Raw genomic sequence first — 25,880 nt, forward strand, 5'->3', positions numbered from 1 at the left:
AATGTGGCAGCCTGTGACCTAACCTGAATCTTCAGGTGACTCGGGGTATTTTATCACCTTCTTCTTCTAAAGGAAATGGAACCAGAGACATGGAGGGAAAGAGTTCAGGGCCAGGGAGATGGCCCGACAACCTGAGTTTGATAGTCAGGACCATGGGAAAAAGCTTGATCCGGTGGGGCACACATGTAATTCCAGCAATCCTCCTGAGCTGTAGAGACGGGAGAATCACTCAGAGGACTGGGGCCAGCTAGTCTGGAGTGCACAGCAGCAGCAAGAGACTCTGATTCGACAAGGAGGAAGGCCAGAAGCAGCTCCAGGAATGGCCTCTGGTCACCACATGTACACCAGCGCACACGCACACTGACTCACACATACAAAAAGTAAAGTTAAAGCACTTTTCCGTAACTGTCATCTTAGAGTCTTCATCCAGTAACGGATGGAAGGAGAGGCAGAGACCCACAGCCCAGTGCCAGGCTGAGCTCCAGGAGTCCAGTCCAAGAGAAAGAAGAGGGATTCTCTGAGCAAGGAGTCAGAGCATGATGAGGAAACCTGCAGAGACAACCGCGAACCAAGCTTGTAGGAACTCACGAACTTCAGACCAACAGCTGTGGAGCCTGCACGGGACCAGACTGGACACTGCATACGGGAGACAGTTGTGTAGCTGGTTCTGTTTGAGGGGCCCCTGGGAGTGGGAACAGGATCTATCCCTGGTGCATGAGCTGGCTTTCTGGAGCCCACTACCTATGGTGGGACACCTTGCTCCACCTTGATGGGGGGGGGGGGTCCTGGCTCAACTGAATGTGCCAGGCTTTGCTGACTCCTCATGGGAGGCCTTACCCTTTTGGAGGGGATGGGGGGGTCGGGGGCAAGGAGGCTGGAGGAAGGGAGAGCGGGTGTGAGAGAGGAGTCTGTGGTTGGTATGTAAAATGATTTTAAAATTTTTTTAAATAAAAAAATAAATAAAATGAAATGGTTATGCCAGTGAAGACAGGAGAGCCTGGCTGAGAGATAAATGTCTAAAAAACAAAACAAAACAAAACACCTTTATACTCTGATTAAGACCCTGATGTCCCTGGTGGTCCTAGTATCACACCTCCATTGTAAACCTACACAGTGGCCATTGGCGTAGGCCACACCCACCTATGACATCAGCTCTTCGGGTCATGGTGAGGCTAGTCCTGGATAACTGACTGGGTTAGTCATGACAGTCCCAGTCACTCCACCAGCTTCCTCCCTGCCGACCTCTTCCTTTGAAATTCTTTCGTCAGAACTGGAGATTAAATCAGGGCCTCAGACATGCTAGACTCTATCGCTGAACTATGACCCCATTCTTGGTGTTTTGTTTTTTTGTTTTTTTGTTTTTTTGTTTTTTTTTTGCTTGCGTTTTGGAAGTCTAAGTTACCTGGGCTGGCCTTGAATCCTGCCTCTCTACAGTAGTGTACCATCTAGCCTGGCAACACTGGGTTAACTGTGACTAACTCATGGATACACTGTTATTGCAGCTTTTTTTTTTTAAAGTTATATGTTTATGGTGCTTTGTCTGCATGTGTATCTCTGTACCTCCTGCATGCTGGTGCCAAGGAAGCCAGGAGAGGACTGGAATTGGAACCCCAGTCCTCTGGAAGAGCAGCAGGTGCTCTTTTAACAACTGAGCCTTCTCTCTAACCCCATAGTTAGAGTTCTTAATAGTAACACCCAATTGGTCACTAGGGAACATAATTACCAGTCTAAAAAAAAAAAGATACTCCAGGGGAGGACTGATGGAGCTACAAGAGTAACAAGGTTGGTCCATATAAATCTGGGAGGAACCAGGCATGGCCAATGGCCAGGTTATTCCGGGTCTGACGCTGTCTCTAGTTCTGCCCGTTCAATGTGTCACTCTGGTACTGGAGACTGAACCCAGGACCTTGTGCATGCTAAACAAGTACTCTACCAAACTCCTAGTTCACTGAGCTTGAAAACATTCCCTAGTGGTTCATGGTAGTGCGCTTGCCCGGCACATAAAGGGGCCTGCATTGGATTTCTGAGTCAGATGCACCGCCGCCGCCGCCGCCACCGGAAATGTCCTTCAGTTCGTACTTTTCAGTAGAATTAGCCAGGGTTACTAGGCAAGATGTGCCCACTGGTGTAGAACAGGGGCATGAAGGGTGTACCTGCCCTGACTAGAAACTGGTCAGAAGCCCACTGCTGTGGGATTTTACTCTAACTGTGTAAAGGCGTGTTGCTTTGTTTATGCTGCAGTTGTTTTTAATGTGAAGATGTGCTGCTGTTTCCCCTGGCCTGCCAGGCACCTGATTGATCTAATAAAAAGCTGACAGGCCAGTAGCTAGGAACAGAGGGGTAGGCATGGCTGGCAGATAGAGAGAATAAGGAGGAGGAGGAATCTAGGCTACAGAGAAAGAGGAGAGAGAACAAAGAAGGAAGAGAGGGAGATGCCTGGGGCCAGACAGACACAGAGTAGGACTTACAGAAACAAAGGTAAAAAGGCCCGAGGCAAAACGTACAGAGAGACAGGTTTAAATAAGTTATAAGAGCTGGTGGGACAAGAATAAGATAAAGGGAGGGCTGGAGAGATGGCTCAGTGGCTAAGAGCACTGGCTGTTCTTCCAGAGGACCTGAGTTTGGTTCCCAGCACCCATATGGCAGCTCACAACTGTCCAGCACCTTCACACAGACATACATGCACGCAAAACACCAATGCACATAAAGTAAAAATAAACTGTTTTTTTAAAAAAGCTTTTTTTTTAAAAAAAAGCCAAGCATTCCTAACTAATAAGTCTGTGTCATGATTTGGGAGCTGGTTGGTGGTCCCAAAGCAAGCCCGTTACAGCCCATGCCTCTGGAGATCATAAAAACTAGAGGGGAGCACACCACTGTTGTTCCAATAAACAAACATGATAAACTACTTTTTGAGTACTTATGTGTATACCCATAGATTAGGGCTGCTTTCAACCTTAGCCAGAAAAGCCTTTCTGCAGACTGGTCAAAGTTGAGAATAAGTGACTAGTGATTGCTCGGCCCTAGACGGGACATCTCTAACTTCCCCGCCCCCGCCAAGGACATGGGGAATCAGGTACAGTGAGTTAGAATGGAAAGAATGTAAGCTCTAGAAAGCTGGGGAGGAGTGCCATGAAATGCCGTCCTCTGGACACTGCATTAATGAACTCACCGTAGCCATGGTCACCTGCACAGCATCAAGCCATAAGCAGTCAGCATCCCAGCAGGCAGTCCTAACTGAGCTTAGTAGGTTACCAAAAAACAAAAACAAGAAAAGGAGATGGAGGGGGAAGAGGGACATGTTGGGGAGTACCTATTGTGTGGAAGAGAAGGGGTGGACTGATCAAGATACATTTTGGGGGGGTTTGTTTGTTTGTTTTCAAGACAGGGTTTCTCTGTGTAGCCCTGGCTGACCTCAAACTCAGAGATCTGCCTGCCTCTGCCTTCCTAGTGCTGGGATTAAAGGCGTGCACCACCACCATGTCCAGCCAATCAAGATACATTTTTAAAGTCTGCTTTTAAGCAGCAATTTTAAAAGTGCTCTTTACAATTTGCCAATTAAAACACTGTGGCTAAGACACAGATCTACCTAAAATAAAAACAGAAATCTGAAGACATCCCCAACCAGAACCAAAAGAAAACATAACAATTTCTAAGCGGAAAGTATGTCAGAAACCTACAGGAAATGAGGACTCCCAAGGGGATGGAGGCCCTTGCAGGGCTGGGGGTGGCTGCCTAGAATCTCAGCAAAATACCAGGAGCTACAGGACTCTACCGACTCTCAGAGCCAGGTGGTGCGTTCTGCAGCCAGCTGGCCTGCCAGCTCACTCACTGCGGTGCAACGCCACCAGAGCCTGGGCCAGCAAATCTGTCTACAAGAACCTGTGGTCAAAAAAAGCAGCAGCGCCCCATTGCAGGAAATGTGGGTTCCTGTTTTGTGCACAGTGAGACGGGGGGAGGGCCGAGGGAGGGTCTGTGTCTCAGAAATGAAGTTCCCGAGAAGCTGCTTCAGCAGAGCCGGAGAGGCCCCAGCCCCATCCATGGTACACCGCAAGATGGCAGGGAGCCGTGTGGTGGCGGAGTCCCTGGGAGCCACCTAGAGCTTAGATGTGAGGCGGCTGAGAAACCAAGCCCATCCATCTCCCATGCCAACCAGAGTGCCGGGGAGGATCCTGCTAGGCAAAGATCTGCAGGCTCTGCCACCCAGGCGTACACCTCTATGGATCAAAACTTAGGAGTCCCTCTCCCCCACTCTGTTACTCAGGAGAGTTCTGCCATGGGATCTGTTCACTCCAACCCCACTGCACAGATACCCAGGTCAGAGAGATACCCACACACCCCTTCCCAACATGTAGGTCAACCCTGAACATGAGTTTTCGTTTAGCAAGAACCCCTCACCCTTTATGACTGGGCTCTTGATGCCAACCACCCCACACCCTACCCCAAGTGACATCTAGTCCCCATTCAACAAGGCAATAATCAACCCCATGGGGCTGGAGAGATTGCTTATCGGTTAAGAGCACTGGCTGCTGTTACCAAAAAAAAAAAAAAAAAAAAAGCCAGGCAGTGGTGGCACACGCCTTTAATCCCAGCACTCGGGAGGCAGAGGCAGGCGGATCTCTGTGAGTTCGAGGCCAGCCTGGTCTACCAAGTGAGTTCCAGGGAAGGTGCAAAGCTACACAGAGAAACCCTGTCTGGAAAAAAAAAAAAAAAAAAAAAAAAAAAAAGAAAGCACTGGCTGCTCTTCCAGAGGACCAGGGTTCAATTCCCAGCACCCACATGGCAGCTCACAACTCTCTGTAACTCCCGTTCCAAGGGATCCAACACCCTTACCCAGATATATATGCAGGCAAAACACCAATGTACATAAAATACAAATAATTTTTTTAAATCAACCCCAAACCCTGTTCCCTCTTAGTCCTCTTCCACTCAGAGACCCACCTGATCGTCTCCACAACTTGCCCGACTCTGCATTCAGAGTTGAGCTCAATCTCTCGGTCCCAGTGTAAGACCCACTCACAGGGTCCCCTGAATGTGCAACCGCTCAGTCTTACTAAATAATCTGTGTGCCTCCATAATACACAGATATGGGTGTCCACATGCCTGGGCATGCAGGGGTTGGCAGTAAACATCAGATGTCCTCATCTTTTCATGTATGTATACACGGGTGTGTGCAAGGGCACAGGTGGAGCTCAGAACACAACCTTGGATGCTGGTCCTCACCTTCTACCTTGAGAGATGAGCTGGCCTAAGCCTAAGATGTTCTAGGGATGGATTCTCCTGCCTGGCCCCATCTCTCAGTAGCACACTACAGACGCACACTTCCATGCCTCTCTGAGCTCTAGGCATCTCAACACAGGTCTTCACACTCCTATGACTGTGTCTTACCTACTGAGCCACCTCGCCAGCCTCCACCACCGTTTTTGAGAGAGGATCTCTCTCTGAACCTGGGACCTACGAAGTGGTGGTTAGCCAAGTCTCCAGGATACCATCCATGCCCACCCATCTGCTTCCCCTTGCTAGCCAGATGGGATTCAAGGCTGCATCTTGCTTTCAGGTGGGTGCTAGAGGCCTGAACTCACGCTTGCACGGCACTCTCCTGAGCCTGACCTCCGGCCCCGAGCATGCTGCCTAGACATGATGTAACTGAAGAGCCCTCTCACTGCTACGAGGTGATGTGTGGGCTGACTCATCCCGCATCTAGTCATGGGGATCACTCCACGCCCAGGCGCCGAGCCTCAGAGGGGCATCTTTTAATGGCAGCATGTGATAAAAGTCTGGCGGCTAGAATATTCTGGAAAGGGGCATAAATGAGACACAATCTCTTTGGTGTTGCTTTGTACTTCAGACTATAAGGGATGAGAGGAAGATGCGAAGGGGACATGCAAAGGTTGAGTCCCGGCTCCCAGGCCATGCTGCTTTCGGTTTTCTTCTTAAGAGAGATGGTGGACAGGGCATCAAGCCTTACCCTCCACCAGGCTGGGCAGTGAATGGATCAGAACCATCTTCCTCCTGTGCTTGATTAACTGAAACTGGTGTAAAGCTCAAAGGCACGGAATCGCCAAATGCACTTCCTCCGGGGCACAGGGTCGGCCCTGAGTGGTCGCCCAACCATGAGGTCATTCTTCACTCAGCCCACAAGATAAAGGACCCTCCTGCCTTCACAGCCAAACTGGACTGCCCAGGAACCCTGCCCCGGAGCAGGGCCCAGAGCAGAGGGCAGGCAGCTGGGCACACCCCAGCACACCCGGAGTACTCGAGTGGACTGCTCCACCAGGCAAACATCTACCGAACCAACCTGGCCCTGACGCAGCACCTGTCAGAGCCCCTGGGGACAGCCTCCTCGTCTATGGAGTGGCAGCCACCTCCACCTCCCACTTCACCCTTCCCAGCAGCCCTGGCCCTGAAGAGGAGACAGACGGGGACCAGTGTGCCCCCCCCCCCGTCAGTGTCGGGAGCCATTCCACAGCCAGCAACGGCCCCTAACCAAATACCTCGGGTCAGGACACTTTTGCCCCACAGCTTATACATAGGGTCCCGCCCGAGTCATCTCTAAAGCCCTCACGATGTCCTGACTACAGCCTCCCAGGTACATCCTCTCTGGGTACTTTTTTTGGAGTACTTTAACTGGCCGAGGTGCTGCTCTAGGCTCCAGCATGGTAACAAGAGTCACGGTGATGTGGCTATCCGTCTCACCGTGAGCCTCCACACGGGGAGCGAGAGCCGTCTGACCTCTGCTATCCGTCTCACCGTGAGCCTCCACACGGGAAGCGAGAGCCGTCTGACCTCTGCTATCCGTCTCACCGTGAGCCTCCACACGGGAAGCGAGAGCCGTCTGACCTCTGCACTGGCCCAGCTCCCACCCAGCCTTCGGCCAATGGAACTGTTAAGAAAAACCCGGCAGTCGGGCCCTGACCTGGGGAGCAACGGAAAGTCCAGGAAGCATGGATGACTCTGTTGGCAAATGCCCATCTGAACATGCAGGTTGGCAGGGGCACCACCTACCGACACAGTTCTCACATGAGGTCCAGGGCATGACAAGAACACATACCAATGGCCAAGAGATGCCATCTGTGGACCACTGGGTTCAGCCAGCAGAGGCTAACAAGGCTCCCCAAGAGTGCTGGGGTGAATCCCTGTGCAGGACTCAGTGACAGGTGTTCAGGATTACGACTTCTGGGTAAAAATTCTTCATACCCTCTGACCTCCACATGTGACCCCAGACACAGCATCTCTCAGAAGCCTGGCATTCAAGGACTCCATTAGCTCCCCAGTGGGGCTGCTCTGTGACATTCACCAGAGGCTGAGTGCTCCTGGCAAGGTCACAGCCCAGGCCCTGCCCGCCCTCACCCAGCTCACCCCAGCTCCAGGAACTGAGTCAGGGAATCCATGCTTCAGAAAGGTTAGTTCCCAGATGATGTCGAGAGGTGACTCAGTCCCAACCCTGAGTCTGCCCTGGAAGAGGAGCTTCTCAGGGACACACGAGTAGTGGATGGGAATCTGGGGGAGCCACACCCATGAGAATTGCCATTTATTCCCGGAGTTGCCAAAATCATCACCAAGGATTCACCAAGGGGTGCCAAGGGAACGAGGAGGCTCAAACACTGATTGGGGGTGTCAGGAGTTTGGAGGAGGGTGGGGTGGGTGGGGGACCCCAGCTGTCCCTCCCCATCTAATGCCACAGAAAAGGTCCTCCTCTGGCCGGCTCCCTCCCCACCCCCCATGTCCAGTTTGTCTCAGGAGGAGGCGGGTTGGGGACTTGGGAAGAGGGTGTAGTGTGAGTGGGCCCCAGGAGGGGAAGGGCACTGGGGGAGGGTCCCCCGATTCACATGCACTCACAACACTGATCTCCCAGGGAACAGGAACCGGGGAGGCAGGCCTCCCTCCTACCCTGGATTATAGGAGGAAGGGATTAGTGTTGGGGGCCGGGGGACCTGGGGGCATCATAGGAGGCAGGCCAGGGCCCCCACCAAGAGGAGAGATGTAGGTAGGTGGCGCTCCAGGAACTGGGGGCACAGGACTGAGCCGGAGCTGGTTCAGGGTGAGCGTTGCAGGGGGTGCTGGCTGGAAAGGATTGGTGACGGAGGGGCCGGTGGCCGGAGCGCCTGCAAAGAGAAGAAATGATAGTGCTGTCTGCCCGGTGTCTGTGTGTCTGGGACATAACCCAGGTGGAGAGAAACATGCCGGCTCCACGAGGCTTCTCCTCTGGAGGACCAGAGGGAAGATCAAGGATGCAGAGTCCCACGTCCCACACTTACCGCTTGGCAGGAATGGGTTGGAAGCCTTGGCTCCTGGCGGTGTGGGGCCTGGCCGGCTCACCAGCGAGTCCAGGTCCATGAGGGCTGCATTAGGGCCTAGGAATGACTCCGGAGTCTTCCGTGTGGGGGGGGTGGGAGTTGGGGTCGCAGCAGGTGGGGGACTCCCCACAGTCTCAGCCAGAGACTCTCCAACCCCACTCATGTCAAATGCACCAGGGCTGCGGGCGGGCACCTCTCCTGCGAGCAATTCCAGTTCCCCTGGAAGAAGCCAGAACAGTGCTTGGAGGGCCTGGCAGGTCCACTCGGAGTGGGGAGCTGAGGGTGAAGACTCGGGAAGGGACAGAGTCGCGCCGTGGCAGGCACCAGAGCTGCGCCTGGACTCACGGCTATGAGGCTCTTACTGCCGTGAACAGGCAGAAGGAATGACGGAATCAATGTCAGGACAAGTCACAGTGACAGTCTCAGAAGTGCAGTCTCTGGAGGCTGCTAGGGGACACCAGCAGTCTCAAAGGAGCAACCCCCCAGGGGAGTCCTCCAGCTACAAAACCCATGTGACATTTTACTGTGCAAAAGAAACCTGGCAGACACCCATGACCCTGGGACAGTTCGTGACATCGACAGGATGCAGGGCAGACTTTTCCTCTGCGAATTAACAGATGGAAACGCATGTCCACAGCACAACCAGCATCTCAAAGGCAGGCGGCTTAAATAAAGGAAACACGGCCAAGCCCGGTACAAGCCTGTCATCCCAGCACTTGGGAGGTTTAGGTGGAAGGATCCCATGTTCAAGGCCAGCCTGAGCTATAGAACATAGCAAGACCCCGGCGGAAAGAGAGTAACTGCACAGAGAGCTGGGGTGTAGCTCAGCGGTAAGGCACCTCCGCGCCTAGCATCAACAACTGGGATTCAATCCAGTGTCACGAGAAAAGAAAAGGCAGAGTGTGGGGAATCCACCTCTAACTCCAGACACCAGGGCTGAGGCAGAAGGATCACAAGTTGAAGGGCAGCCTCGGTAACCTAGCAACATGTTACCTCAAAAGACAAGTGACCAGCGATAACCAGCCCCCCCTAGAGTGGCTTCGGTAAGACACTCGAGGCGGCTCAGGCTCACACTTGGGGTATCTGCTGTCAAGACCTGACTCAGCCTACAGCTGTCAGTCAAGGTGGGTGTGCTCGCTCGTCTGCTCCTCAGAGACTCGTGGTTAAGCAGAAGACGGCCAGGGAGAAAGAAGTGAGCAGCACAAGGCAGGGCCAACATACTGATGCCATTTCTCCAGCTCCTGTCCCTCAGGGAATGACCCAGAGGCAGACACAGGCCACACATCTCTGTGAAGAGGGTGGCTGGCTCTGACTCACTCTAGCGCATGCCTCCTACACCCTCAAGCACAGCAGCAGGCACCCGGTGCCACGCAGGGAGAAGGAAGAGCCAGGCGTGGGGGCTCCCGGGAGTCAGGAGGGGGTGACTCACCCGTGCTGCTCCCAGAGGTCGGCAGGGTAGTGCGAAGTCGGTCGAAGTCTGAGAACTCATCAGGCTCTGTGTCAAAGCCCCCGACTGCTGTGGGGGCCAAGATGTTCGGCTCAGCACCTGCCTGGGGGCGCGACCCCAACCCCTCCACCCTCGGGGTCCAGATGCGCTCGGCACTCATCCCCCGACCGCCAGTACCTGCAGTGCCATTGCTGCTGGGCTTGGCGGGGGAGCCTCCCCAGGGGTCAGAGAAAGCCGGGGCAGGTGCCCAGGGGTCAGAAGAAGGGGGTCCACTGACGGGCGCCCCACCTAGATGAGGAAGGAGGCATATCAATGAGTAGCAGCCCCTCCTGCTCGGGCAGCTGCTGCTTCCCAATCTGCGGTGGTCCAAAACCACCCAGGTGCCCAGCCCCATTTCCAGGCCTTCTGCCTACACACACGTGCTTTAGCCAGTCAGGGTCAGGCCCCCCATACTGTCCTTAGCCTCCCCACCCCGTCCCTTGACGGCCCTCCTCACTCAACATCACACAGACAGATGCCCACGCCTGCTCTCTGCCCTAGCCACCTCATAGCCCTCCTGTGCCCAGGGCACCCGTCGTGAAGGGGTAGCTGGCCCAAGGGGATGCAGAAAAGCAGATGGTGGTGCTCACCATCAGAGCTTCCCCACGGGTCAGGTGTGGGCCCCTCTCCAGCTGCAGGAGCTGGGGTCCCACCCCAGGGGTCAACAGAGGGCCCTGTAGGGGCTGCAGGCCTCCAGGGATCCCCAGAGGCTGGCGTGGAGGCTGGGCCACCCCAAGGATCAGCAGCTGGAGGGACACCAGGTCCCCCCCAAGGGTCTGAAGCAGAAGCAGCTGGAGGGACGCCAGTAGCCACAGGTGCTGGGCCCCCCCAGGGGTCGGAGGCCTGTGGAGGGGCTGGGGCCGTGAAGACGTCAGCAAGATCCATGAGAGAGGACTGTGGGAAGAGAAGGAAAGGGACGTGAGGGGAGAGCCAGAGACAGTCGGAGGCCACCGCTTGTACCTGCTCTCCCCAACCCCAGGTGTGCCTGCCGTCTATCCTCCCCTCCCCCACCCGGCCACTCCCCAAAGGGCCTCCTCCAAAGGGCCTAGCCTGCTCCCTGCACAAACACCACGGGTCGTGAGTGAGGACAGAGGCGAAGCTCCTCCCTGCGACCAGCAGGGCTGCAAGCCTCCCTCACCCCGTGTGCCCTGGCTTGGTCTGGTGTTTGTTTTTCGAGACAGGGTTTCTCTGTGACACAGCCCTGGCTGTGCTGGACTCCCTCTGTATCCCAGGCTGACCTCCTGCCTCTGCCTCCCAAAGAGTGCTGAGATTAGAGGTGTGTGCCACCACTGCCCGGCTCTCCCCACAGCATGCCTTCCCTGAGCCCCCACCGGTCGGTCACCCTGGCCATTATTCCTCCTGATGCCACGTCACTGTCCTGCAGTGACTCCCACGCAGTGCCACCTGCCTGTGGCTGCCTGTCCACGTGCAGACACCTCAGCAATGCCTGGGGATCTGTGGGCAGGCATGTAAAAGCTGCCAACCACAGCCCTCCCGACAGTGGAGATATAGCCTACATATGCACTTGCGTTCTTTCTCTCTCTCTCTCTCTCTCTCTCTCTCTCTCTCTCTCTCTCTCTCTCTCTCTCACACACACACACACACACACACTCTCTCTCTCTCTCTCTCTCTCTCTCTCTCTCTCTCTCTCTCTCTCACACACACACACACACACACACACACACACACACTCTCCCATCAGTACCAGGAGGCAAACAGCCTCAGCGGGAGGACAGCCAGGCCTTCCCCAAGTGGCCACACTTACACTCAGAGTGTAAAGGGCAGAGGCAGAAACAAGTGAGTCTCCCACAGCCAGATGCAGGACCTCCCAGGCCTAAGGCCAGCTTGAGCTGCCTATCAAGAAAGCCACATCGGCAAGAGTCACATTGGAACTGGGGCTGGAGCTCTCGAAGTACTTGTCTAGGATGCACAAAGCCCTGGGTTCAATCCCCAGCCACGCATAAAATCATGCAATGGCAGCACATGCATATGCATCTCAGCACTCAGGGGTGGAGAAGCAAGGATCAGAAATCCAGGGTCATCCCAGATACAGAGTTGAAGGCCAGCCTGGGCTACATGAGACAGTGATTCAAAAAGAAAAGTCCCATTGGCTAATCACATGGAAACAAGCCTGTTCTTTATGACCCCGGCCTGGAAGCAGGTTAGGCTCAGGGTATCAGAGTCATAAAGACACTCAGGACAGAACACTGACTAGGGGGTAGCTACGATGTTGTTGTTGTTGCTGTTGCTGTTGCTGTTGCTGCTGCTGCTGCTGCTGCTGCTGCTGCCACAATCTCAGCCCCAAGTGCAGCCAGTCCTGACAGAAAGATCGGAAAGCCTGCCTGGCCTAACCCTGTCTACACGCAGAACCATGAGAAAACAAGTGCACGTGACCAGACGTGAGCAGGGTCTAGAAGTCTGCCACATGGCTGAGGGCACAGGCGTGGCAGACCAACTCTTCTGCACCTTGGTCTGGGGAGACTCAGGCAGGGTCTTTGGATGGCATCTGGCCAAACAGTATGCACGGACAGATGAGCCCCACGGCCTGCCTCCTCAGCTGGTCAGGCTGTGGTTATGGTTCTAGGCCCTCTTTTCTTCAGCCGCCTGGGCCTGGGGGGGGGGGCGCACCCCTCTGAGCACAGGTGAGCCAGAGGGCAGAGCACAGCAGCACTCACCTCCTCCTTGCCCCCAGTCTCCCTCTTGCTCTCCTCTATTGCCATCTGCAGCCTCAGGTCATCCCCACGGCGGATCCGTTCTTCCTACGGGAGGCAGAAGCGGCCAGACAAGGTAGGGCTCAGAACGTAAGCCGAGAGAGGGCAGCTGGCCCAGCCTGGAGGTCCCCATCCCAACCACCACCCCCCCACTCTGAAAACGAAAATGGAAAAATTAAGATGGGATGTGGACAATGTATGGGATGTGGACGGGACACCTGGGACGAAGGGAGGGCAGGAGGCAGGGGGGCTGGTGGGACCTGGAGAGGGACGGGGTTGTATGCAGTGCTACGAAAGGGGCAGCCAAACCTGGTTTGTGAAAACAGCTAGGTGACCCTGTCATCCCGGCCTGCTGCTGAGGTGCAGGACTGCTCAGGGATGCTTGCACCCCCAGATAGCTGCAGCAGATCCACCCAGTGTCCTGGGTGCCCACCCTGGCTTGTTTGGCCCAAGGTTTCTACAGCTAACGTTGCTGAACTGAGGGCTGACAGTGAATCCACCTGTGTCCAGGGAGGCCCTTCAGGAGAGGACAAGGAGCAAGGGAAGCCCTGGGAGGGGCGGGGAGGCCACTCTGACCTTATCGTGCTCCTCTCGGCTCAAACTAAGGGCCAGCTGGAGCTGGACGTCATCCTCGGGGCCGCAGGACGGGGGCTGGCGGAGAGAAAGTATGAGGGGCAGGGCAGGGGAAGCCAGAGCCAGAGCACCAGTCAGAGAGGCAGGCCGACCAAGGGACAGCAGGCCAGGGCTGAGCGAGCGAGGTCAAGAAAGAAAGGGACAGGCCTTCTCCCGAGTCGGTGATGGAGGGCAGAGAAAGCAGCTGTGCACCTGACTGCCAAAGGGCAGGACAGCCTCCCTCCCGGGAGCAAGGAGCTAGAGGTGGAGGGGTGAGAAGCACCAGAAGAGAGGGAGAGCAGAGGGAGGGGGAGGCGGGCGAGGCATGAGGACAAGATGGCAGAACAGAAGGCGGCCCCTCCCCCTGCAGCGCCCCGCCCCGTACCTGGTCAGCCTCCTCCTTGCTCATGGCCAGGGCCAGCTGGAGCTGCAGCTCCTCCTCCCCGCTGCTCTGCGGCCAGGCCTGCTCTGCCTCAGGGGGCGGTCCAGAGCCCACGGCTGCTGAGGAGGCTGGAGACGGAAGACATACAGACACAGATGGACCAGAGACCAAGAGCTGGGAACCCACACACGGACACGGGGCTGCGGCCCAGGCCCCAGCACAGTGCCCCCTCCCCAGGCCTTTAGGGGCCAAACTGGGAGGGAAATGAATGGAGCCAGAGTCCAGGGAGGGCCAAAGGGTAGCCCCACCCTCAGAACGGCCATCGGCTGATAAGGAAAAGGAAGCCCTGGGCCGCTGCAGGACGGCGGGGCCCAGGCCTCCAGAGGAATCCTCCCTAGTTTCCCAGGCTAGGAGAACTCCCAAGAAAGCAGACAAGAGCCTCGTTGCCAGGCAAAACTGCAGCCCTGGCAGGAACAGCTGGAACTTAAGAGGGAAGGCAACATCTGTCCAGACTTCGGAACCCAAGGAAGGGAACAAGAACCCTTGGTATCGGGAGGAGAACAAGACGAGAGGAGGGACAGGCCACATGAAGTTCAAGAGAGGCTCCAGGGACAGCAGAAGGCGGGAGGTCAATGGCGTGCTCCCGAGAGGAGGCCCGAGACCCCAGGCCCTACAGTCAGCATCTGTCCCCAGTCCTCAGTCCTCAGTCCTCAGTCCTGGCACCACGCGCCCATCGCCGGCCGGCCAGAACTGTCCACAGGCTCCACGGTGGTTCCTGACTCCCTGCCAAGAGGGCAGGCTCTCTAACTGCGCCCACAGTGCTTCAGAGCTGATCCACACACCACAGGAAGCTGTCTGCTCCTGTCCCCAAGCACTTCCACCCTAGGACAGGTCCTAGGGGCTATCCTCAAGAGGTGGGTGCTGGCAATCCCTACCCCGTCCCAAACCTCTGCTGTGCAAATACCTTAAGGCTCCCGCCAGGTTGAATGTGCTGATCCTGAAGGCCCCGCTTCAGGCCTCATGAGGAAATAAACATCAACCAGCAGCCCGAGAGCGTCCCACACCAACCCCCCAGCTCCACGCTCCCTGTGGCTGCCAGCCCTTAGCAGCCTCTCCAGCTCCCTTAGCAGCCTCTCCAGCTCCCTTAGCAGCCCTCTCCAAGCAGCTTGCTCTGGGACACGGGTCAGCAGACTCTGGCCCATGGCCAAAGCCGGCTCTTTAAATGGTTGAGAAAGAAAATGAAAGAGCATGTCAAGACATACAAAAATCATTAAGAAATTCCAACTTAAGCCAAGTGGTGGTGGTGGTGGCGCACACCTTTAATCCCAGCACTCGGGAGGCAGAGGCAGGCGGATCTCTTGAGTCTGAGGCCAGTCTAGTAGTCTACAGAGCAAGTTCTAGGACAGTCAGGGCTACAGAGAAACTGTCTCGAAAAACAAACAAACAAACAAACAAAAAGGCCCATCCCAGTTTCAGAGTCCATGGCGGAGTGGAGAGAGCATGTGACCCGGCTCCGACCCTCACTTGTGTGTGGACTGGGAGAAGTATGCGCCTGAGGCTCCTTTGTCCGCAGAGCTCAGGGTACTCAGGTGTCTGGCCCCTCAGGAGCGTGGCCATGTGTAACAGCTGAGAAACCCTCCTCGTAGAAACTAGGAAGACAGCTTAGTGGTTAAAAGCACTTGCTGCACAAGCGTGAGAACCAGAGTTCCGACCCCCAGAACCCACCTGAATGCCAGGTAGACTTGACACTAGTCAGTCCAGCCTAGGGACAGACAGGGGCTCTCCAGAGCAAGCTGGCTCACAAGGCCAGCTGGCATACCGGTGAGCTCTGGGTGTGACTGAGACCATGCATCAAACAGAGCAAGTGCAGAGGATCATCAACACCGGGCCCCACACACGTGGGTGTGAGTGCACGGCCATCCGCCCACACGTGCAACCCCACACACACACATGCATGCACACCACACACCTGCCTTGAAGCCAGCCAGGCGTGCTCCTTGCTGCAGACAAGCCTCCTCGGCCCAGCCCAGTCCTACCTTAGCCTGCCCTCCTCCCCACCCTCCATTCTCCTCCCCTCCACTGCACTCCGGTTAAACTCTGTGAGCACATCCCACGCTGTCAGCGTCCCAACACTGCCGCCAAAGCTGCCGCACCAGACAGAAGGCAGGCTCCATCTCACCCCCAGGGCAGCACTGCCTCACCAGCCCCACCACCGCATGCAAACTGAGGGTTCACAGCAGCCCCGACTCTTTGTCTCGCTCTCCCGGACCATGATAAAATGAACCCCACAGCTGCCACCGAACATGTCACTAGACAGACCACAGCGCTATGGCATGGGACGCACTTTCGCTTTACGCCGCTCGCATTCCTCCTCAAATATTCGTCACCACCCACCAAACTGGAGCTCACCACCTACAAACAACATTCTGAAACCTCTAAAAGCAGACTCCCAGACCTCGCCGTGACCCTGGCCGAGCCCTCGCCCATGGTGCCGACCTCCTTCCTGCGCCCTTCAGGCCTGTGCACTGCCTGCCCTTCAGAAGGCCAGAAGGACAAGCTACAGAAGACCAGAATGGCAGCTCCATCAGAGGCTGACCTAACCCTGTACCTCGGGAGTCCCGAGCCCCACGCACCCTGACAAGATGTGGGCGCACCTGCTTGGACACTCCAAGGACCAGGGCAGGCAGGGGTCAGGGACTCTGCTGGCTGCCCTCAGGGTCTGGACACACCTGGGCCCAAAGGAGGCATTCAGCCAAACTGCAGGCAAGCTGAATGAAACTTCTAGAGCCTGAGGCCATCACACGAGGCAGGAAAAGGGTGGATCAGCTGGAACGGGCCCACAGGAACAGAGGACAGATCCGAGCTGTCAGGGACTTCCAGGAGTGGGAGAGAAACCTCACCCGTGGCAGTCTGTGCCAGCTTCTCCTTGGTCTTGAGCGCGTGGGCGCGCTCCTCCCGAAGCCGATCCTCATCACGCAGCAAAGCCACCAGCTGCTTGGCCTTCTCCCGCACATTCACACCCTGGTCCTTGCCATCACGGTCCACATACTGGAAGTCCTTCAGCGTCTGCACAGCATACATGTTCTCTTTGCACTGTTGTGATACACGCTCAGAGCCAGTCTTGATGAGGTACTCCATCAACGTCATGGCCTGCAAGGTGCAGGTACACCAGTCACTGACACTGAACTCCGCTAGCAAGGGACTAAAAACTGTGGAAGCATTTGGGCCCTGGGGCAGCTGCCCACATTCAAGTCTCACAACCCACAGTAGAGTGTGGAACAGACCTAAAAAGGAGAGAAGTGGGGACATGGGCTACCATGAGCAACAACACACTGCACTCCAGGAGAAGCTAGGCACAATGGCCACACAATGTGTGGTCCCATGGGCATGAAACGTCCAGAAAAGACTAATTCAGACAGACAGAGGAGATCGTGGGTGCCAGGAGACAAGTATGAGTGGGGGATATTCACTGGGGGTCAAAGAAAACGTGCATCTGGCAGCCAGAGGTGTGGCTATCAGCACTGAGTGCACCAGATGCCTCTGAACTGATCACTCACCACAAAGCTGACTGCTGTGTGGGACTCTACGCAGTTCAGTTAACAGTAACACAGAGGACAGGATGGCAACCACCAATGCAGCCAACCTGGGCATCACTTAGGACCACAAAACACACCCCACATCCTGAAGGCAAAATCTGAAGCAGCAGAGCCAAAGCAAACTCAAAAGTGCAGGAAGTCTTAAGGATGAAGAGATGGCCTGCTCCTAGAGGGATGAGATGGTTCAGGAGGCTGCTAAGTCCTAGGCTTTCTCAGAAAGGACAAGCGCCCAAGCCAAGCCAGACACAACACCAGGAATGACAGATCGGAGCAGAAGCACTACCGCTCAGTTGTATCCTCTGGTATCTTTCCTATTTTGTAATATGCAAACAAATTCCCTTTTCAGAAAAATGAAATTAAGTACTTAAGGAAAAATAGAAATAATAACCCAGGGGCTGGAGACGGCCCAATGGTTAAGAGTACTTGCTGCTCGTGCAGAGGACCCCAGTTCCATTCCCAGCACCCACATGGTGACTCACAACCATATCTATTCCAGTGCCTGCCAGGAGTCTAACACCCTCTTCTGACCTCTGCAGGCACTAGGCACATAAGCGCTCCACACACATAGATACAGGCAAACACTCATACACATGAAGTAAAATTAAATAAATCCTAAACCTCTGAAATAAATAACCAACCCAAGGAAAGATCAGACTCGAGGCCTGTTTCTAGAGCAACGTCATGGTCATGGTCCCTATAAGCCTCTGAAAAAGGCTTATTTAGCCACTGACCGAGGAGAAAAGCACACCTTAGGTTTTACAGGTGACTGCAGAGACTTCATGGAGCCCCCAACACTCAGATGTAGACTGGAAAGGGAAGAAATGGGACATAGGAGGCAGCCACAGGAGCTAAGCACTATCTAAATGGTGAAAACTGCCATAAAACAATGCTACACCTCATTAAAGCTTTGTAACGTGGGGGGAGGAGGAGAGTGCAAAGACAGACAGACAGACTTGCTATGTAGACCACACTGGCCTCAGAACTCACAGTAGGGCCTCCACTTCCTGCGAACTAGGACTACAGGTACATGCCACCGCCCAGCTTTGGAAAGGCTCTCTGGTATTTACATCTGATTAGTCCGCAACTGGCCCTGGCGGTAGGCAGTGTTTACTCTCGGGGGAGAAAGATTTCTATGCATGGTTACACCCCAAGAGGAAAGGCAGAGAGGCAGGTCTGGGGCCCTAGTGCTTTGGAATCCAGAATCTTCCCGATTGGGACCAGAAAGTCACTGCACTGGGGCACACCTGTAAATGTCGTAAGAACCAACAGCCACGCAAAACAGGACAGGAGCTTGGGACAAGAGCAAAGTATATAAACGGCTTCACTTCAGAGAACATCGCCCTTTGTGCCATGTGGTTATGAGAAGCCTTCAAACTTGCAACTCTCTGGACTTTGGAGTTGCAGCTACAGACTACGAAGCAGGAAATCGCCCAAATGCCCAGGCACGGTGCCACTTGTACAAAAGCCGCTGCAAACGCACTGGGGCCACCCAACAACACAGAACATCAGTGTATCAGTGACACAATGGCTACACAACAACACACACAGGCAGAGACCACCACCCCAGCCCTGGCGAGCACAGGAGGAGACCCCAGAGGCCACACGTCACTGGTCCCACACCTAAGAAGTTCCAGGAGAGACCTCACAGACATCTACAGTGCCCCTGGGGAGGGATGTCACGAGGAAGCCTCCTAGGGAACAGAACAGGTCCTCTATCCCCCCCGGGAGGAGGCTCCAGAGCTGTGCACCTCTGCACAAGCTCATCAGGTTATGCACTCATGATTTAGCTGATCTGCTACTCCTCAATGAAAAGCTTGGATTTTTTTTTTTTGAATGTGGGCAACTGAACTGGATGATCCCAAATGGAGAACCCATGGAGCTTGTTAGGTCATAAATCAGTTCCACCAAGGTTGTCCTTCTATATTAAAACTGAACAGGGTCAGCTCCATTCCCTATAAAGGTCCCGGTGATAACTATTTCCATTTCCACACCACACTGTCTCTGTCCAACCACCCCACAGTGGTGGCTGCAGGGCCTGGCTGTGCTCCGACACAACCTGACTCACAAAGCAAGCGGTGCACAGCTCTGACCCGCAGCCTGCACTCTGCGGACTTCTGGTTAGTGTAAGACAAAGACTGGGGAGACTGAGTCCGTGTTCCTCTGAGAACATCGGACAAAGGGGTGGATTACAGTTCCTCACTCCCAAAGCACAGATTCTTTCTCCACAAGGGTGCCTAGACCCACACAGTGTTCGCCAGAAGGACTGTACAAGCAGGAGCCCCAGCACAGCATAAGGAACCAGAAATTCAAAGCAAGCAGGACACCAGCACAGCCACATGGGAGAGACAATTGCAAGCACTCAAAGCCACGCCCAGCTCCCCAGGAGCCCTGCCAAGGGGGACCACACAGTTAGAGTTCAGGGGCAAACCTGCTGTCTGGACCACAAACTAGCTAGAACAAGTACATCTGTCAGAACCTAGAGGACTGTTCCTAGAAAGGGGAGATTTTTCTGTACACGAATCATATTTTGGTAAATCTATCTTTAAAGAACCCTTGACAGCCAGGTATGGTGTCTCACGCCTATAATCCTGGCACTCGAGAGGCAGAGGCAGGTGGATCTCTGTGAGTTTGAGGCCAGCCTGATCTACATTGGCCAGGATGGCCAGGACTACTTTTAAAAAAATTATCACCATCATCATCATCACCATCATCATCATCATCATCATCATCATCATCGGGACCTGTGAGCAGCCTGGCAGTCTCTTTCAGGAAGTCTGACTGCTGGAGGCTACAGGATCCTCCACCGGTCCCTCCAACTACAACAGGCCACCCTCTACTTGCCTGAGAGCTGCCTAAGGGATGGAGCCACGGGAAGGCCAGAGACAGAAGCAAACATGGGGATCCAGACTCAGCCCCTCCTGGACTGGCACCACCTCTGGAAGCAGCCATAGCTCGACCTGACTTCCGGACCCACGCACAGCCCCTGCACCTCCCTGCCATAGACCACCGCCGGGCCCTCGAACAGCACGCTCTAGAACTCCCGGGCCCTAGCTAAGGCACCTCACCGTTCTGGGCTCCTAGCAGCACAGTCTCAGCCATTAAACAGGAAGGGTCTGCACTCCAGGGCTGCTCCATCCCCACTAAAGCCCTGCAGCCCTCCCCCTCCTCTCCCTCCCCCTCCACCCCCTCCCCCCAGCAAAGGCTGACTTGTGACAATGGGCTTTCCCCCAGTTCCCAGCAGAGTAAATGCCACCCAGGTTTTCACTCTAAGTCCAATAAGGAACTGCATCAATGATTAAATGCAAGCGATGGCCAATCTTGGTGTGTCGTCATGGGCGTGAGCAGGCCTCAAGTCTCCACTTCAGTATGTAGATGGTACTATGTCTCCCCATCCTGAAGCAGAGAAAACCATCCTACCTTGACAGGAAGTCTCTCAGATAGTCCAGGACATGTAGACTTTAAACCAGGGCCATGAGAGCTGGTGCCTCAGTCTGTCCCCTGGGATGGAGAGTGGGCCCTCCAAAGTGGGGAGATTTCAGGTACTAACCTGGGGGGCCGAGTCAGAAGAGCAGTGACTCCTCGCCATGGAAGGCAGTCCAGCACCTGGCCTGAGGTCCCATGATCCTCACTGTAATTCAGGCAGCCGGCCCCAGCCCATTCCTTTACCTCTGAACAGTGACCAAGGTGTAGGGGGCAGTAGCGGGTCCCCCACTCCCTAAGAGCAATGGTCCAACCTGAAACCCGTTTGCTCAGTACCGCCCCGATGTGTTCTTTTCTAAAGAAAGCCTGAGACTAGGGTACCTAACTCCTCATGCATGAAACCAGACCACATTTACCAAACTTACATACCCATGTGCCCTCTGACCCAGCAACTCCAGCACCAGAAAAAAGCAAGCGCATCAGGATATTAACAGCAGTTTTGCTTAAAAAAGCCCAACACCACCACAGCCTGGAAGCGTAGGCCTGTAATTCCAGCTACTTAGGAGACTGAGGAAGTTCACAAGTTCAAGGCCTACTTGGACTACAGAGCGAGTCGGAGGCCAGCCAAGGCAATTCAGCAAAACTTTTATCTCAGAAAAACAAGTAAAAACTGGTTGAGAATGTAAATAAATGATAAAGCGTTTGCCTAATGTATGTGAAGCCCTAGATTTAAAACCCAGTATGGCAAGCAACAAAAGACACAACACGTCTCCATGGCCCCGAAGTTCCCCTGTGCTCCACTTTATCTCCCTACTGCACACACCGCTGGACACGCCTGTTATCTGCTCCCGAGTCTCTGCCTTTCGCAGCGGGTCAATAAGTGCCAGCCAACCTGACATCCACACAACCTTACAGGGAAGGCAGCCGAGATCACATGTGCTGTGCCAATGTGCCCACAGTTCAGGGCCATCTGTGCCGTGGAAGCACCCATCTCAGAGCGTGGACAAAGATGGCTTTCAGAAGCTGGGAACTGCTCAAAAACAAACAAATCAAACAAAGACTGAAGGATCAGGAGCTCACACTCAGCTACAGAGTTCAGAGGCAGCATGGCCTCTGTAAGACCCAACCTCAAAAAACCCTCACTAAATGAGTAAACGTGTATGTCTGTGTAGTGACACAGGCCTGCGATCTCAGAACTCATCAGAAGGCAGAAGGATCACTGCACATTCTAGGCCAGCCTGAGCTACACAGAAAGACCAAAAGAAAGTAAGTTAGTTTAGAGAAAAACCTGTCTGTAAAGAATGCCTCCTCCTTCGTCATCCCCTTAATGACACCGTGTAACAGCATATCACACACCGTCTGTGTTGTACTAGGTGCCTTAAGCAATCTAGAGAAACTGAAAGACGTCACCTGGCCGTTCACAAGGTCTGCACCATTTTATAGAAGATACTTGACCATCATCAGACTCTGGTCAAGTGGGGAGCTAGGAACCAATGCCCCGGGGATACTGAGGAGGACTCTGTTACCAAGAGATTTAACCTAAGAGAACAGTCTTTAGCCGGCCCCCATCCTGAGAAGGGGAAGGGGGGGCTGGGCAAGGCACCCTGCTGTGCTCTTGTTCCCGCCCCACGGAACCACACCCGGGGCTTACCTTGTAGACGTGCCTCCAGTTCTTGCCGTGGTCATTGAGCCGCTTCCAGATCATGCTCATGATCTCGGAGAAGGCCACAACATTGTAGGTGAGGTCAGCGATCTCTGACATGAGGGAGCTGGATGGGCCCCAGGGATCATTGCTTGTGGCTTCCCGGACCTTGATCTCAGCCTCTGAGTAGTTGTGGACGATATTCTTCATCTGACGCCGAAGCGACGAGGTCGACATTTTGCCCAGTGGTGGTGTCAAGGGGCACCAGCCCCCTGGGGCATGGAGAGATGAGGCGACTCACAGAGGGAGACCGCAATGGATGCCGGTAGATCACCACATCTGAAGGGGGAGAGAGTCTTTGGAAACACAAAGGAGACATGGGCTAACCAGCACCCAAGCTGCCCTGAGCCTCCCACTCTGGAGGTTCCCCAGCACTCTTGAGAGGAAGGCAAGATGCTGTGTGGCTGAGAAGACTCCCTCCCCTGCTAAGCTCTGTCTTAAAGTTAGCCCATCCTTCTTTCAGTTCCTCAAACAAGCCTAGCTTCTTCCTGCCTGGGGCCCCAGGCCAGCTGAGGCAGAACATGCATGGTAGGTCAGACACCCGAGTCCAGACCCCAGTTCGGCTTAACAGTGCAGGCCTCAAACTTTGGACCCTACAAAGTTTTCTCCCGTACAAAATGAAGTTCTGTGAGACAAGGGTCCTACTAAGCAGAAGGTTTCAGTAAAGGCTGGCCAGCTCTCAGGGAGCCCCGCTGTCCTGCTAACAAATTCTCCTTCCTCGGCAGAGACTGCCACACATCCCCAGGGCTCTGCTTAAACTTCCCAGACCCGAGCTCAAACATCTTTATGGCTGATGATAAAGGGATTCTTTTAAGTGGGTTCCTGTGGTTTACAGCCTATTCGTCTGGTTCTGAAGCTATGGGGACCCAAGACCCACAGTGGTGGAAATGATATTTGTTTGTATATGGCTTCTCCCTACAAGGAAGCTGGTGCCGGAAAACATTCAATAAACAGTGAGGGAAGGAAATGGAGAAGGACGGAAGCAAGACCTCTAGGACAGGAGTCATGACGGAAGAGGCCCGTGATGGCATTCAAGACACCAGAGGTGGTGTCCCCGGGCAGTGGGAGGCTGGGGCATGTCCCAAGGGCAGGGAGGGAAGCTCAAGGCTCAAGGGAGGAGAGATAAGGAATGTAGGAGGAGTCCCCAGTCATGGGTACCAGCTGTGCCACGAGGCACACATTATCGCATTTAATACTGAATGCAGACAACGGCCTCATGGGAGTTAAAAAACTCAGCCAAGGTTAGATAATAAATGCCAAAGAATACCCAACTATGAAACAAACCTATTTTACTTCTATAAATTCATGCTTGGAGGGAGGGTTGACACAGCATCTCTCCACACAGCGCAGGCTGGCCTGGAACTCAACATGTTGACCAGGCTGGCCTGGAACTCAACATGTTGACCAGGCTGGCCTGGAACTCAAGAGATCTCCCTGCCCCTCCCTCCCAAGTGCTGGCATTAAAGGTGTGTGCCATTAAACCCATGCTTTTAAATTAACCTAAATAAATTAAGCCTGTGCTGTGACCAGCTGACGAGAAAAAGTATCAAGGGCAGGAACCAGGCAAATGAGGGTAATACTAACGAGCACTTCCACAACCCTTACATCCTTCTAGGCACCCATTAAGTGCTTTACACTCTCAACTCAAGCCTTACAAATCCGTGACTCACAGCCACTTTACACAGGAGGGAACATGGACACATTAACGCCTCGCCCAGGGACACACACCTCACAACTGGAGCAGCCTGGGTCCAGAGGAGGCTCCGATCACCAGTCTATGTCTCTCCAACAAGCCATGGAGGGAGATTTAGTGAGCCCTACCATGATCCAACCTGAAGGAAGACATAGGTGAATGGGAGAGGCTGCCCTCTGCCTTGAACTCGGGTCAGAGAACGGAGCACCTGCAGGCAGGCGTAACTAGGCAAAAAAAGAAAAAAAAAAAAGGTGGCTGGGTCCTAAGATAGGACCAGACAGACACGGTAAGACAAACGAGAGAGAGAGAGAGAGAGAGAGAGAGAGAGAGAGAGAGAGAGAGAGAGACTCAGACAAAAAGAAAGCAACAGCAAGGCAGGAGGGCAGAAAGACAGGGACCCCGAAACAAAACACACATAACACACAGGGTTCCAGACTAAGACAAAATCATACATACATACATACATACATACATACATACCCAAGACATAATTAAAAATAACACAAAATGTACACACAAATCCCAGCCACAGAAGCAACCAGCAAAACCAACCGTGTGCCTCAGTTCAATGAACTGTGTAACAAACGGAGGGATGCTACCTGGCAGGCTTGCTGACTAAATAAGATGTGTACATATAAAGGGCTTGGTTCTATGCCCCACAGATAGTAGGCGCTCGGTACCCCTGCCTGCTATTATTATCAGAGAAAACCATTTCCAAAGGGGTGGCATCTAAAGATGCGCTATCCTAACACCAACCTACTTCAAGCATGTTTGAAAAAAAATACCAGATTTCACAGATACTGCTGAGAATGAGGCAGTTTTCCACATTTAATTAATTTAGAAATGTTTATTAAACAGTGCCAACAATACAGCGAAATTCTCCCCACGGGGAATTCAAATAACTGGTATTAAACACTAAGCGAAACAAAAATCTCCAATAATAATAGCCAGAGCTCAAACACTTAACTCCGGGCCAGACACTGTTAAGCACTTCACAAGCACCACCTCAATTAATGTGCGGAGAGCCTGTGGTGCAGAACTAGGTACGAACGCTTCCATTTAGAAGGCTAGGAAACTGAGGTCTGGAGACCGAGGCAAGCAGCAGGGCGTCTGGATCCCAGTCAGAGCTCCTACCCATACCACCAGAAACTCAGAACCCGGGGAAAGGGGCGCATCCTCAACCAAAGCCAAAGGTTCCGGGGAAGGAACTTAGGGCCTGGGGACGACAGCGATGGTGACAAAAACGAGACGTGAAGACCGGGAGAGAAACATGCACCAGAGGGAGGCAGGTCCGGGGAAATGAAGACACAAACCCACAAGGGGCAAGAACGGTATCCTGACAGGAACACGGAGCGATCCAGAACACGGACACACGGCACTCGGATCTCCCGAACCCTTTTGTACGAACACCGAAACAGAGGCAGGGCAACACAAGCAACAGGACCGCGCGAGACGGGGACACTGACAACCCAGCAGAGACACACACCGGCAGGCAAACCCGACCCGGGCACAGTGGTACAAAAGCAGCCACAAGCCATCAGCGGCTGGAACGCCGGCTCCGAGGCTGGCCAGACCCGCGCGTGCCACGGCCCGGGCCAGGACACCGGACTCGCCGCGACGGAGGCCAGCATCGCGCCCCTCTCTCACCTCGGCCCACTCACACCGGGCTCCCGGGGGTCATGACGGTCAGCCCCCTGCCCCCGCTCGGCCTCGGTGTCGCGGAGCGCGCGCCGGGCTGCGGGAAGCAGAGGTGCGCACGGGCGCACGCACAGACGCACGGACGCACGGAGGGCCGCACGGCGACGGCCCCGCCGCCCCGGCGCCCGGGAGGGGCGCGGAGAGCCGGGCGGGGGGGAGGGGAGCCGCCGAGCGGACGGGAAGCAACCGAAGGTGGCGACGGACCGGAAGCGGAAGTGACCCCGCGCGCCCCGCCCTCTGCACCTCGCCCGGCAGCCTCTACTTCCGCGACCAAACCCTCCCTGGC

At 54.6% G+C, this 25,880-nt stretch overlaps 1 protein-coding gene across 4 annotated transcripts; it reads right to left on the reverse strand.

The window, feature by feature from the left end:
* Positions 1-7,511: 7,511 nt before the first annotated feature.
* Epn1 (epsin 1) lies at positions 7,512-25,791 on the reverse strand. Of its 4 annotated transcripts, none has more exons than XM_028859361.1 (12): positions 25,544-25,791; positions 23,932-24,035; positions 22,153-22,482; positions 16,386-16,635; positions 13,489-13,613; positions 13,068-13,142; positions 12,456-12,539; positions 10,371-10,674; positions 9,919-10,029; positions 9,724-9,807; positions 8,256-8,513; positions 7,512-8,102 (listed from the first exon to the last, which is right to left on the reverse strand). In XM_028859361.1, the coding sequence occupies exons 3-12, from the start codon at positions 22,378-22,380 to the stop codon at positions 7,894-7,896; spliced, it is 1,728 nt and encodes a 575-aa protein (XP_028715194.1). In that variant the 5' UTR covers positions 22,381-22,482; positions 23,932-24,035; positions 25,544-25,791; the 3' UTR covers positions 7,512-7,893. The 4 variants fall into 4 exon arrangements, with proteins under 4 accessions (XP_028715194.1, XP_028715190.1, XP_037058014.1 ...); XM_028859357.2 differs by having other exon boundaries at positions 9,724-9,810; positions 25,544-25,777; XM_037202119.1 differs by lacking the exons at positions 13,068-13,142; positions 23,932-24,035; positions 25,544-25,791 and having other exon boundaries at positions 22,153-22,401.
* Between the last annotated feature and the right edge of the window lie 89 nt (positions 25,792-25,880).

Source organism: Peromyscus leucopus, chromosome 1, assembly GCF_004664715.2.
Source record: "Peromyscus leucopus breed LL Stock chromosome 1, UCI_PerLeu_2.1, whole genome shotgun sequence".
Classification (NCBI taxonomy): Eukaryota; Metazoa; Chordata; class Mammalia; order Rodentia; family Cricetidae; genus Peromyscus; species Peromyscus leucopus.

What these genes read in the sequence shown, in the direction of transcription:
- Epn1 (XM_028859357.2), bottom strand. Translation starts at nt 22,380, where the DNA reads ATGTCGACCTCGTCGCTTCGGCGTCAGATGAAGAATATCGTCCACAAC. An exon ending in GCTGGCACAGACTGCCACGG is followed by an intron (nt 13,614 to 16,385) that starts GTGAGGTTTCTC and finishes TTCCGTCTCCAG; the next exon opens with CCTCCTCAGCAGCCGTGGGC. An exon ending in CAACCCATTCCTGCCAAGCG is followed by an intron (nt 8,103 to 8,255) that starts GTAAGTGTGGGA and finishes TTCTCTTTGCAG; the next exon opens with GCGCTCCGGCCACCGGCCCC.